Source organism: Prunus dulcis, chromosome 7, assembly GCF_902201215.1.
Source record: "Prunus dulcis chromosome 7, ALMONDv2, whole genome shotgun sequence".
NCBI lineage: Eukaryota > Viridiplantae > Streptophyta > Magnoliopsida > Rosales > Rosaceae > Prunus > Prunus dulcis.
The window spans coordinates 2658743-2672356 of NC_047656.1; the positions used below are offsets into that span (position 1 = coordinate 2658743).

At 36.3% G+C, this 13614-nt stretch overlaps 3 protein-coding genes and 1 long non-coding RNA gene across 10 annotated transcripts; 2 read left to right on the forward strand and 2 right to left on the reverse strand.

Moving 5' to 3' along the window:
- Positions 1-257: 257 nt before the first annotated feature.
- LOC117636008 lies at positions 258-1522 on the forward strand. Of its 3 annotated transcripts, none has more exons than XM_034370428.1 (4): positions 258-733; positions 888-1035; positions 1207-1267; positions 1346-1522. In XM_034370428.1, the coding sequence occupies exons 1-4, from the start codon at positions 314-316 to the stop codon at positions 1428-1430; spliced, it is 714 nt and encodes a 237-aa protein (XP_034226319.1). In that variant the 5' UTR covers positions 258-313; the 3' UTR covers positions 1431-1522. The 3 variants fall into 3 exon arrangements, with proteins under 3 accessions (XP_034226319.1, XP_034226320.1, XP_034226318.1); XM_034370429.1 differs by having other exon boundaries at positions 888-1039; positions 1346-1410; XM_034370427.1 differs by having other exon boundaries at positions 1207-1522.
- A 744-nt stretch (positions 1523-2266) lies between these two features.
- On the reverse strand, positions 2267-6357 carry LOC117636007 (tetratricopeptide repeat domain-containing protein PYG7, chloroplastic). Of its 5 annotated transcripts, XR_004586976.1 has the most exons (6): positions 6011-6357; positions 4860-4911; positions 3741-4033; positions 3394-3540; positions 2483-2856; positions 2267-2412 (listed from the first exon to the last, which is right to left on the reverse strand). XR_004586976.1 is itself a non-coding variant. In XM_034370422.1 (5 exons), exons 1-5 carry the CDS (start codon positions 6269-6271, stop codon positions 2575-2577), a joined length of 1035 nt encoding a protein of 344 aa, XP_034226313.1. In that variant the 5' UTR covers positions 6272-6357; the 3' UTR covers positions 2267-2574. The 5 variants fall into 5 exon arrangements, 4 of the variants coding, with proteins under 4 accessions (XP_034226313.1, XP_034226317.1, XP_034226315.1 ...); XM_034370422.1 differs by having other exon boundaries at positions 2267-2856; XM_034370426.1 differs by having other exon boundaries at positions 2267-2856; positions 3741-4022; positions 4865-4915.
- Positions 6358-8746: 2389 nt separating this feature from the next.
- Positions 8747-11010, reverse strand: LOC117636010. Its single transcript, XR_004586978.1, has 3 exons — positions 10844-11010; positions 9622-9702; positions 8747-8877 (listed from the first exon to the last, which is right to left on the reverse strand). It is a non-coding gene; the product is annotated as an uncharacterized LOC117636010 (long non-coding RNA).
- A 416-nt stretch (positions 11011-11426) lies between these two features.
- On the forward strand, positions 11427-12389 carry LOC117634067 (glutathione S-transferase T2-like). The gene is made up of 2 exons (XM_034367972.1): positions 11427-11729; positions 11817-12389. The coding sequence occupies exons 1-2, from the start codon at positions 11427-11429 to the stop codon at positions 12387-12389; spliced, it is 876 nt and encodes a 291-aa protein (XP_034223863.1).
- The last annotated feature ends 1225 nt before the right edge of the window (positions 12390-13614 follow it).

Genomic DNA, 13614 nt, shown 5'->3' on the forward strand with positions numbered 1-13614 from the left:
ATAAACAATCTTATACCCATTCAAAGCCCTGTACTTTCACTGACGTAGGTCTTAAGTTCGATTCCCCCTTCTCCAATATCCGTTGTAATTAAAATAAAAGAGACGTTTTGAGAGGGGTTGTATTTGAACCACAAAGTTATTTTACATTAAAATCAAATTTTACTCTTATTATTCATTTCGAAAGGACCACAATTTTGTCCTGTATTTGGGGTATGGTTTATTCTAACTCTCCACCACACAAAATTTGGCCAGAAAAATATGGCTAGACTGCCTAGACCTGTGAAAATGTTCCTCCACAAAGCCATAACCATCCATGGCGTTGCCAGCTGCTCTCAGTCTCAGTATTGCAGCTCTCTCATCAATCTCAAGCCATCCACACTCTCATCTCCTCCCTTCTCATCAAATTAACTGCAGCTTCTCCTCTCCCTCTCCATGTATATACAGCAATCATACTAGTCATTCAAAGCCTTACAGAAGACTAACAACCTGCAGCCAGCACTTTTGTTTTTGTGTTTCGTATCGATTCTCTGCTGCTGCCGAAGGCGCTGACGATGACAGCGAAGAAGCAGAGGATGGTAGCTTCGATGAAGCTGTTGTCCTTTTCAACACAAGGGACTACTACAAGTGCCATGACTTCCTTGAGTCACTTTGGAACAATGCTGAGGAACCCACCAGAACTCTTATTCATGGCATTCTACAATGCGCTGTGGGATTCCATCATCTATTCAACCAGGTTGTAATTAGTTTTGAATTCTGACTGATCATTGCCATTTAATATATCAATTATAATTAATTTCTAGCCTATGTATATATATAAAATATTATTGTGTTTTGTTATATGCTTACAAATTGGTTAGTTACAGTTAGGTTTTGATTGTTGTGGTTAGAATCATAAAGGAGCCATGATGGAGCTGGGAGAGGGAATTTGTAAGCTGAGAAAGATGAATTTCAAAAGTGGTCCATTTTATCAGTTTGAGCAAGAAATCTCTGCAGCTCTGGATTTTATTTATCAAACACAGATAGAGTTGGCTGCCTGTGGGTTAATTTCTTCTCCTTTCAAATCCCATTTGTTCAATTTCATATGGCTCAGTCCAGCCCAGAGACACCCAGAAACAATCTCTGAATTTTCTCTGGACACCGGACTAGATTTAGAAATATGCAAATAAATGGATTCTTGAGCAGCTTTTACTTCTTTTGATTTTATAGGTACAGAAGATCTTTGTGTTACAATGGATCAATCAGAGAGATCATACCAACTTCTAGGCGGGTATGCTGCAGGTCAGCTACTATATACCCTGCAAAGTGACCCTAATGAAACCATGTATATTGTGTTTTCCCCTCACAGGTCTTATGACAGTGAGCCACCAAAGGTGAAGCTTCCAACCCTCAATGCAACCGCAGAACATCTCGTGGCCTGTCAGTATAAGTGATTCTTGTTTTGAGACTACCTTTTAGGTTTTTGTACCTTGATCAATTGAATTGAGTATGATGCAAAAGGGAAACCAAAGATTGGTCTCACGAATGTTCACTTTCCAACCAATGTGGTAAAACCGGCTGATTTAATCCAATCCTATCCAGTTCAATTTGATCGAATTTCAATAACTTCTGGGAATTTGGATTGGATTTCAAAAATCGACATGATTGAGTTAGAGGACAAATTTTCTTGTGAAAATCCAATCCAATTTAATTCGTCTCATTTATTTCGTCTAACAAGAATTTGAAATCAATGGTTTCAAAGCGAGGTACGACTTGATATTGATTTCAAAGCGACGTACGCTTGACACGTGTTGAGGCCTTACCCCTTAAAATTGTGTGAGCATGCCACCACTGTCCACTATTATCACTACAAACAGCGTAGGGAGTTGAACAAAATTTTGATGTTAAGAGTTTTCAATGTTTGAAAGAAAAATACCGGCTGAAAAGGGTGTTAACATGCTCTAGAATTGGACTAACAAGAACGATGACAAAGAAAAGGACGGTTGGGCTTAGACATAAACCAGCCAAATCAAACCAAACCGAACCGCACAACAATAATTTGTTTTTTTGGGCTCGATCTCACCAAAGGTGTTAGTTTAAACCAAACCAAACCAATCCATCATATAACAATTGGCTTGGCTGCGGTTGAGTGTGAATCCATCACCAAGGGTGTTAGTTTAAACCAGACCGAACCAATCCATCATATAGTGATTGGTTTGGCTGCGTTTAGTGTGAATCCAATTCAAATCGGATCGTGAACACCAATACCATAAACCCACAACAAAACCAATATCATAACGATATTGCACAGCTTCGACTCACAATAAATACAATTGGATATTACAATGTTGTATAGTAAAACATTATGCACCACCATTCCACTATGTAAAACACTTGTAATGAAGTCACTGACTTACATGCTAGAAAATACAAAATGGGACTACTGAAGGCAAGCCTAAATCTGGGACCATGGAAAACCAATGATACCTCAACTACCATTGACTGTTTCGGACAATGCCAAGCAAAACTTAAACAAGCTGTTACTGATAATATCCTCATCAACCATGGAGCAGATAACAATTAACAAGTAATTTCAGATCACCTCTCCTTTGTTTTCACAGGAACATCTCTGTACATTTTCACTTGTTCCTTCAAAGTATCCCGCCGTGGTATTGCTACCTTGTTGTTAGGATCAAAGAGAAGTACTTCTTCAAATGCATTCAGAGCAGCCTTAAAGTCCTTCCTCTTTTCATAGGCATCACCAAGGTTGTTCCAAGCTGTGACATAGCCCGGCTGAAGCTTGACAGCAGTTTCAAACTGCGTAATTCCCTTAGCAAGCTTACCTTCACGGATATAACTGACACCAAGGGCATTGTAAACCTATTCAAATATATGACGTGAAAAACAATATCAGAACTCAGAAGCCAAGCCCAACAAGATGATGCAATAAGACCTACAGTCTAATTTAAATGGTCTAAATTTTCATTCACTTTCTCCAAGTTTCTATATGACTTGCCATTATGCACGTGCTGTCAGAGGTTTCATGAGCTTTCAGAGATGGAAATACAACACAAACAGAACTTAAAACGGTATTCACAAATGACCAGACTGAACTTTTTCTAATCTCTTGTCGCTAAGTCACAAAATGTTCAACGAACAGGAATCAAAGAAGAATTTGTTAAGAGCAATACCCAAAAATCGTGAAATTATACAACTATTAGTTTTTTTAACCCAGTTCTAGTTTCCGCCAGATGGTGCCATGCTATTCCTAAAGTGGGGCACATACATGTGGCAACAGTCGCAAGTATTCCAATAACACAATTCTAAAGCCATTTTGTTTGTTGGATCCAGTACAATGTGCTTTAGTTGACAATAAAAGTGCAAACTGTGTATTTAATTTCCAACAATTCATCACACCTGAGCAAGATCTTGGTCATCCCCATCCCATTTTTCAATTGCCTGAACCAAGTACTTAATAGCAGCTGGATAAATTTTCCTTCTCAGCATTACTGCTCCAAGTTCAAAAAGCTCAGTTGCATCAGCATCACCGCTTCTTACCTGCTCCTGGTATTTAGAAAGACAGAAGATAATGTGAGTAACTGGTTGTAGACAGCCTGTGCTCCACGTCCATGACAGTTTAAAAAAAATATTAATGAATTTAATGTCTTTAAGTAGTGCTCAAAATTCAGGTTGGATGTGTAGTAACCAAGGATGAAGCAAAGTATGTTGACCAACAATGCTGGACAGAAAAAACAGGCTCATACCTGCAATTCTTTGGCAGAAAGATCAAGTTCTCTACGTACAAGCACTTGACGAATCACAAAGAAGGTTCCAATCCCAAGAAATGCCAACAATAGTAGCAAGTATGATAGCTGGATTCCTAATTCAAATAACTCCCCTGTCTCATAAACGACATTTGTTTTGATAATATCACGTGATTGTGCCATTGGAGTAGAGATAAGCCATAAGCTTTGTCCAACTAAGAATGCAGATACTGGTACATATGGCCTCTTCATGACTTTAATAAGCCCAGTAACCAAAAGGTTCTCAAAAAACTCTGCAATAAAATGATGATATAACAAAGATGATTCCCAGCAACTAAATAAAAAGTATCTATCTACTTAAAAGATTGTATTGAAAAAAATAATTTCCAGAAATACTAGACACTAATCCTATCACATTTTGTTCCTTGCATGGAGTCCCTCAATAAGTGGAAATACAAACAACAGAAAATGATACAGAAGTCACCACAATGATACAAAAATTTAAGATGTCATATTCATCTTATAGTGAAGATATATTACGAAATTGTACTGGAGTGATCAATTCAAACTTTTCTTTCCTTCTAAATTGTTTTCACATATGTTAAACTTATTTTCAAGTTTCATACCTAACCTTTTTTCTTTTGGTAAATTGTACACATGCACATTAAACTTGAGAAAAAATATATAACATGCAATTTGTCACCTAGTCTTTAGTTGTCCATCTGAATACAAATGTGTGTCCCATCTGAATCTGTGCTTTAATTTATTTAATAAATAATCATTAAATAAGAGAAAGGAAAAACAGAACTAATAAAATAAAATTTGAATATTGTGTGAAGAACTTAATTTGTATAATATCATCCAAATTCACACAGACACAGGTAAACAAACACACAAACACTCATGTGTTGTGTGATATAAACTGCCATCAATTACTATTTGTAGTTATAATCACCAGTCCTGATTAATAAATCAATTTAGAGCTGTTTGTGATCCACAAACGAAACATTTAGGATATATTATGATACCATGTTACAAGAACTATATAGAACCCCATAAAAGTTAACAACTTGTATAATGTCCATGTGGAGAACAATATTTTTGGAGAATAGGAATTACTCTGCAAATTTTTTGAGGTAAGACCTTCCATTGATAGTTCTTCTCGGAGTATCTGCCTTCACCCATGATTGAACAACATATTAGTAAAAACAATTGTTAACATGCATGATCCTTACAAAAGCTTATAAAAAAAAAAAAAAGATGGAATAAGAAAGCTACAAAGGAGAAAATATAGGATATGGATGCACTATGACAGTTATGGAAGTGAAAAATGAATTCAAATGTTTCCTAATGGATAATTACTTCAGTTCTGCCTAAATATGTCTTCATGTGAAGGGAATTAAGAAGTAAACAATAAACAGAGAAGAATCTGATATCTCTACATCAGTACTTCAAATTTTTACTTGAAACAGACACATGAACTAGTGCGCGCTCACACACAGAGTAACACATGTTGAAATAAAATGATTCTCATTGTTTTTTGATTAAGTTACATCAGTAGCTTATATACACAGGCTTTGTAACTAACCTATAACAAGATTACAGCAGTCATAACAAAGTTCTAACTAAGACTTAACAAACTTTGATTGACTTTGACTCTCTCTTTTAACTTCTCTAAGCTTGCTGTTGAGAGATCCTCTTTAACACACACCCACACATCAGCATGCCAAAAAAGGTCAACCTAGAAGAGATGTTTAAAGGATGGACACCAGGCCTTCAAGGCTTCAAAATATGGAAGCAGAAGGACAATGGTTCCCTTGAAGTAGTAACATGAACCATTCAAAACAATAAAAACCTCATTCCATAATTCAGACCTACCTCTCCCTGGCTTCAATGATTTGGATATCTAGGCATCACTCAAGACTAAAAACAAAATAAAAAAGAAAATTCAAATTCATTTGCAAATTTAAAAAAACATGTGAACAAAAAAAATCGAACTACATATATTATAGTCATGGAGATTTCAATTTATTTACTTCTTTTAAATTTTCAGCAGTTTAAGTTTTTGGGTTATGAACCTTTTTCCGTTTCCAACCATAAAAATTCACTTTCAGAGCTTTAAACTCAATTCGTGTAAGGCAAAAGAAGCAGCTTGTGAAACAAATTCATCGCAAGTTTGGTTCGTACTTGTTCCTGAAATCAATTTCTCATCAACACGCAGAGAAACGCGGCTCATGTCCAGAAATTGTTAAGAAAAAAGTAAATAATACCTCGACCACCTTGAGCTCTCGAACCCCCTCCTCGATCTCGCTAGTTTGGGTTTGACTGTGGGAAGCCATAGGCACGAACTTGACGGACCGGAGGGACGGCAGGTGAGAGAACCGTAGAGAGCTGAGAGTGAGATACGGTGCCGTGCTGCTCTGGCCTTGTCTACACGAAACGTATGAAGGTTTTGGAAGGTTTGGCGAAACAGTGGTGGGAAGCGGTACAAATGGTGCTCGCAAAGGTGGAGTTCTGAGGACAGTGGCCATTGGAGAAGGTCAGAACGTCAGAGTGGGAGAGATAAGGGTGGCGATATTGAAAATGGGAGTGGAATTAAAGATAGTACTGAGATGAGAGAGAGTGGGTAAAGGCGGATAATGAAAATTGAAAAGGATTTTTAATTCATTTTCCAAAAAGAAAAGGGAAGTTTTAGTTTAATTCGGACCGTTGGATGCGGGTTCTTTTTGAAAAGAAATCTTACACTAAAGCCTTGTGCCAATTGGTTTTTTTAATTATTTATTTAAGAATAATCATCTAATCAGCTTGGTCTTCCTTTTGCAAAATGATAAAAGCAACAAAGTGAAGTCATGAGTCGTTTGGTATGACGGACTGTTATAGACTGAAATAAATCTTAAGATTATTTTGGATTGATTTGACTTGGTCTAAGTTGGATTAAATACTAACCTATGTTTGGTGCTGCGTCGGACTAAGAAGCTGGATAACAGAAATAGTACTATCTTGTGTTTGGTTTATGCTCGGACTGGGACAAAAAAATTTAAAGTTTTCTTTGAAGTGATAATATTTTAATTATCAACTATTTTCACTATAATTCCAAGATAAAAAATTGGTATTAAATTTTCCAAAACTTGCCTATATTTTAAGAACATTTCCCAAATGTGAAAGCTCAACTTCCCTAATGCAAATTGCCAAACCGTCACTAAGTAATTGCAAACACAACATGCAATTGCAATCACAGTTTGCAAAAACAACATATCTGTTTGTCAATTGCCGAACCATTAGCCACATGACCTCTACCCTTTTATTCTTCCTTTCTTCGTGAGACAAGCTCCAAACCATCCCAACATCATATAAAGCAAAGGTCATACAATATTTATAGATGCAAAAATTAGATATTTTATATATATGCAAAAGTCATCCACATGGCTTGAAATTACAAATTCAAGTTCACATATTACTTTCCACAAGTGCACAGACTAACAATAATAATAATCAAGCAAAAACCCACTAAATAACATATATAAATAAACATCCACAATTCCAAACCAATACAAATAAAGCAGCAAAAACAAAAGCTATAGCAGCTACTTGTGGTGTTTCTAAGGTGGGAGATGCACTTGTGGTGTTTCCAATATATCAGATGTTGCCTCCTTCAAGCATTTTCATTGAGCAACTGCTCAATAAAGGCTTTTTTGATATCAACATCAAGTGACTTGAACAAAGATATTGTTTGTGGCTTATCCAAAATGACTTTTAATGCTTTAATTTGATCCATAGCAGAAAAGCCCATTTCTTTCACTTCTTTGGCAATATCATATCGATCTTCATTACCTTTTAAGAAAGCATCAGTCACCATTTGCATCCTTTTTCCAAATACATCAAACAATTTTTCCAATGCAGTCACAATTCTGTCTTCATTACTTGAGCTTATTTTCCTCTTGTTTTGACTAGCCACAGATTAGTTGCCCTCCTTGTTTATTGACATGGGAGATGTATCATTGTCATCACTAGCATCAACTTCATTATTCCCTTACTCTTCCATCATCTCACTAGGGACTTCAGCTCCTTTTTCATTAACACAATCCTTTCCAAAAATATTAGCAAGTCTATCAAATAATGGGAATGATTTGTTCCTCCATTCAGCTGCATTCTTGTGGTGCTACAATAAAATAAGACAACACTTAGTTTATGTTTAACTATGTAACAAAAAACAAATCTCTGTAATGAAATATAGGCAAGTAGTACATGCACATAAGTCTCCCAAGCTTCATTACTGTCAACTTCAATGCATTTTTTCACATCATTCCATGCAAATCCACTTGTGTTATGATGTCATAAATTATACTATATTATTTTTTCCACCACTTTAACTTTGATTCAATGTGTGGACTTGCATTTAGCTCAGCACCAGGACATAGATTATTCAAAACCTTCTCCATTTGGAGCAAGTACCATATTTGAAATTACCAGCCTCACATCGATGGCCTCCAGCCACAAAATCTTCAAGGCACTGTCAGCAATTTCTCTTCCTCAAATTTAGACCATGACTGCCTAGTTTGTTTCCTCCCTTACTAAAAGTCTTGATTGGTATCAACACTTTCCATTCCTATTATGACTCCAAACATATAGAGCAACACTATATATCATCATTGAACTAAAGAAAAACAAACAACAAAAGAAATATGTAACATTGACAAACAATAGGTAACAACAGAAAGGTTGTGAAAATTATAACATAATCGGTCAAGTCAATATAACAATCATAATCATTATTCAAATTGCAAAGTGCTTAATCCTCAAGCAAATTAATACATGCTTAAGTTTGAGCGGTGATGTCTCAAATTGTCATGACTTGATTCGAAAATAAGAAATATTCCCGAATCAAGGTGTGAGTCATATTATAGTCATAAGAATAAAATCCTACAACCATGATATGATGAGAAAAAGAGCCACAAATAAATACAAATTTACTTAACAACACAGAATAAGAGTCGCAGTAGCTCGTAGTTAATTACACACTAAGATCTTTATCAAACCATTGACTACTTACAAGAGTTAATTACACAAATCAACAACAAAAGCCTAGTAGTTTGGTTGAAACCCGCTTCCTCAAACTTCGCCTTGAATCCTGCACAATCTATTAGGGTATGAGCATTCTAATGCCCAGTAAAGTACCGTCAAACCCCTCAAGGTCAGCTATCACAGTTAATCAAAGTGTCATGCATCAAACAACACAAGATACAGAAATTATGCAACCGTACCAGATAAATAAATTTGCATATGCAGTGATGCCATGAACTCACTCCCTTCTAATCCCACTAATTCATATCTTAGGGCAACAAGCCTGCATGTCCCATACCATGCGTTTTACCACTGTGGCTCCGAATACCCTAAAATATGAACTAGCGCCCATCCGTCCATTAACCCATTTTCTTTTGTTTATGAATTTCTCAACTTTCACTTTTTATTAGAGGCCCTGCTCCCATCACCTCATTATATGCAAGCCCTACTCCTGTCATTTGAATATATTTTACTTTTTTTCTTACTCAGATATATCTAAAGTCTTCTCTCACCCCTTAGATATACCTTAAACTACGCACAAACCAACACAACTGTATTCATGATGCATATGTAATGCAGCATAAACATCATTTATTTCTGCTGAGTAAGAATACAGATAAACAATAATATTTCAGATTTAATCACATGAATAATAATATTCACTCAACATCAAATAAAATCCACGAGGAAACACCAATAATAATATTCACATAATATTCGCTGAGCAAAGCAAAAATAATATTCATATTTATAGTATTATTTATAAGCACCAAGATTAAAAGTGACATAGCCCAATCATCGGGAAATCAAGAAACCCTACCTCATGTCCAGCTAGCTGAAATACCAAATTTATCATTCGGAGATTCTCGGAGTTGTCGAATCTATATTTTTTATCCAATTCCTGAACAAATTCAAATTCAAATTATTATTTAGCAGTCTTCACTTTATTTCACCTAAGTCCAACCTCAACCTTATGCATTTCAAAGATTTTGGGTGAAAATGACGAAAATGCCCTCAGGACCAGCCCAGGGTCCGAAGCGGCCAAATCTCGTCCAAAATAATTTAAAACTCTATCCTATGCCTTGTGAACACAAAAACAAGGCCAACTACACCCGTCATCCAAAAGTTACTATTTGGGTCTCGTGGGCCCCGCAATAACTTATACTTTGCACCACTTCGGATTGACTCAAAACATATGCCATCGGACTCGGATCAAGAAATCGAGTCAAATGGACTAAAAATATGGCGTCGGAGGCTGCTAGAACAGCTACCACGCTCCGCCACTCGCCGAAGTTGCGAGTGGGCTTGTTTCCGGTTACTATTCATCGTCTTCCCCAAAAATCCTGCAACTTCCCATATTTTTCAGTTTAAAAGTCAGATTTTGTGAGCCATTTTGACCCTACAAACATTAACAAAATTGGGAAAACTTGTGTGGTTTTGAAGCTTAATACCTGTAGTTTCTAACCCAACAAACCACACTACAAATGGAGATAAACCGAAGGAGAAAACTAGCTCCAAAGTTGGACTCATTGCTGGTTTTTCTGCAGAAAACAGATTTTTTTTCAAACTTTGCACCTGTGTTTGACCTATCACAAGTCAACCAAATCCGACGAAACCAATTTTTTTTTATTCCTTGCCATGTCTAGTTTAAAAACCAACAATTGGCTTCCTCAAACAGTCAAAGGATTGGGAGGAAAATAGAGCCAAAGTGAGGCTCACGGACTGCAAATTTCCAGAAAAATGCAAATTTCCAGATTTGGTTCGAAGTTGTTTTCAACCATTCTAACACCTCCAAGTTGTTCCTAAGGCTTCTAAAACACTTCTAAACTTCATACCTACCAATCTAACTCATCAAAAACTCAAAATGAAACCAAAATCAACAACACCCACACTTGAAAAATTACTCCATGCACCCAAGTCGAAAATATAAGTTCCAACTCTTCCAATTCAATTTCCCCATCACTCAAGACTCAAAATATTCTTTAAGGGACTAGAAACACACAAACACAAATTTAAAACCAAAAACTGGAAATTTGACTCACCTTACACCATCTCCAACCCAAGGGGTGGAAACTCAAATTTTGAGTTTAGCCTCCAAAAAGCTTCTCCAACCCATGTATTTTGGGAGGTGAAAATTTGAGAAATCTCAAAACTGGACTGGAATTCCAGTCTGCTTTTTGCCTCGACTAATAAATTCATGGGGCCAAAATCTGCTTTAATTTATATTTTTTTTATTGAATGCTAGAAGCCCACGTGATGGGCTATTGATGTTGGCCCGTTGTGACAACTGGGAAAGAAGATTCCCATTCCTTTATTGAGCACCAACGGCTACTTTTTCAAATAAAATGTTATGCTGTATTTTTTTAAAAATATTCCAACAGCTATAAAATCAACGATTCTAATTCATTTTAGGCAATCTCAACGCTAAAATTTCACATCCAACGGCTCAAATTTAAATTCAACGGTCAAATTAATATTTATAATAAGTCTAAGTTAGATCCAACCCCAAAACTTATTCCAAACTCTATAAATAGCCATTCATTTGGTAAATAATCCACCAAAAATCATTTTTTTTCCTTTCTCTCTTTGTTATAATTTTTCATTCTACATTCATTCTTGTTGAGAATGGCCCCAAAACCCCAAAGAGGTGTGAATTGGAAACCACAAGAAGATGAGGCATTGTGTAGAGGGTGGGTTTCCATCTCTGAAAATGGGGCTATTGGCACGAATCAATCAAACGATTCATTTTGGTTGCGTGTGTACCAAATTTTTTTGGAAAATGATCGGGGCATGAGCGGAGCCGGGGTACGATCACCGCAAGCTATTGCTTCTCGATTCAAGATCATCAACCAACAATGTTCTCTTTGGAAGACATGTATAACAAAGGCCAATGCAAGGCATGTGAGTGGCTCCAATCTTGAAGATGTGGTGAGTACCCATTCTTTTCAATGCTTAAATTTATAATTTTAATTGTTTTCAATTATTGACTTTATTTTTATTTTATTTCATGGGTAGGATATGAATGCAAAAACACTTTTCTTGAATGATAATAAATCTCCGAATAGGCATTTCAAGTTGTATCATGCTTGGCAAATCTTAAAAGATTGCCCAAAATGGAACGACCTATGTGAATCTCCCACACAGACATTCAAAGATTCTTCTCATAGTAGCAATATAGTCAATTTGGAGGAAGATGAAGATGATGTGGTCATGTCCACTCCAAGGCTGTTGGGAAGAGATAAACAGAAGGATGAAAAAAAGAAAGGGAAATGTGTTGAAAGTTATCTCAACCAAAGTAGTAAGTTGTTGTCTGAATTGGTTCAACAAGGAAATGAGGCAAAAGAGGATAGGAGGCGAAAGTTAGAGCTCCTACAAGAGCAACATGCATATCAAATCCAACAAGATAAGGATGCCAATGAACAGAGGATAATGTCCATGGACCTATCCAAATTTACTCCAAGAAAGATGAAGTGTTGGGGGAATAAGCAAGAAGAAATTATTGAGGCCCAGATGAATACAAGTTCCCCCTACAATCCAGAAGACAACTCTGGAGACTATTATCCAAGCCCTCCACATAGTGTTTATTAATTTACGTTTATTTGTAATTGTTATTTATCTTTATTTATAATTGTCGTTTATCTTTATTTCTAATTGTTGTTTAGCTTTATTTTTAATTATCGTTTGTCTTTATTTGTAATTGTTGTTTATCTTTATTTATAATTATCGTTTATCTTTATTTAAAATTTTTGTTTATTTTTCTATAATTAGTTTATTTTTATTTTAAAATTCAATGATAAACCATATAATTCATTAAAATCACACAACCACTTTTATAAATTAAACACACAACATAATTTAAACACACTTAGATAATTTAAACACACTTACATAATTTAAACACACAACATAGTTTAAACACACTTACATAATTTAAACACACAACATAATTTGAACACACAACATAATTTAAACACACAACATAGTTTAAACACACTTACATAATTTAAACACACGTAAGAACCCAAAACAAAATATCTAAAAAGAAAGAAAATATCTCAAAAGTAAGGAAAATATCTTTTTGCAAAAAGACAAGTTTGCCCTCGCATATTTTAATGGGGGAAAATTTGACTTTTTAATCGAGAAAGAATTTGAGAATTTCGCTTACGCCATTGCGTAGAGCGCGGCGAAACGAGTTCGTAGACACGGAGTAGACCCGAATCGGAGCCATAACGAAGAAGATATGGTCTAAAAATCGCGAAGGGCAAAACGGTAATTTGGCCAAAAAGTCAGACTTTTTATCTCTCTCTCTCTTCTCCCCCGTCACTTTCTCTCTCTTCCCTCTCTCTCTCCCTCGCGTCGCACCCAGCCGTGCGCCCGTTCGACTTCCAGGCGACGGCCCCGCCACCACAGGCCGAGCCGATCTCCGCCGTGGGTACCATCGGGTCCGCCTCCGTGTCGCCGTCAAGACCTGACTGACCTCAACCCCGGGGCCACCCTGAGCTGGCCGGAAAACCATGTTTTCCTACGGAGGTTCCTTCGAAGCCACCCGAACTTCCAGCTCAAAATTCTCCTTCGTTTCTCCACCAAATCGATCGAGTAAGGCACCAGGAGCCCGACAGGATTGCAAAAGAGACCTTCGAAGGGTCAAACCTTATTGTGGTTTCGAACATGATTAGTACAGTAATAGTTTTATAAATCTGTGCTGCTTATTTACCAGTTATAGAAACAGAGTTTGAGGTTGGAATCAGTTGAAATAGCAGCACAATTTGAGATTTCAGTTATTAATCAGATTTTTCTAAAGGAATTTATTTTA

Coding starts and splice junctions, on each gene's coding strand:
- LOC117636007 (XM_034370422.1), bottom strand. CDS start 6,271: ATGGCCACTGTCCTCAGAACTCCACCTTTGCGAGCACCATTTGTACCG. Junction 3,541..3,740: donor TTTCTGCCAAAGAATTGCAG/GTATGAGCCTGT, acceptor TCTAAATACCAG/GAGCAGGTAAGAAGCGGTGA. Junction 2,857..3,393: donor ATGACCAAGATCTTGCTCAG/GTGTGATGAATT, acceptor ATATTTGAATAG/GTTTACAATGCCCTTGGTGT.
- LOC117634067 (XM_034367972.1), top strand. CDS start 11,427: ATGGCCCCAAAACCCCAAAGAGGTGTGAATTGGAAACCACAAGAAGAT. Junction 11,730..11,816: donor GCTCCAATCTTGAAGATGTG/GTGAGTACCCAT, acceptor TTTCATGGGTAG/GATATGAATGCAAAAACACT.
- LOC117636008 (XM_034370427.1), top strand. CDS start 314: ATGGCGTTGCCAGCTGCTCTCAGTCTCAGTATTGCAGCTCTCTCATCA. Junction 734..887: donor TCCATCATCTATTCAACCAG/GTTGTAATTAGT, acceptor TGTTGTGGTTAG/AATCATAAAGGAGCCATGAT. Junction 1,036..1,206: donor ACAGATAGAGTTGGCTGCCT/GTGGGTTAATTT, acceptor TTGATTTTATAG/GTACAGAAGATCTTTGTGTT.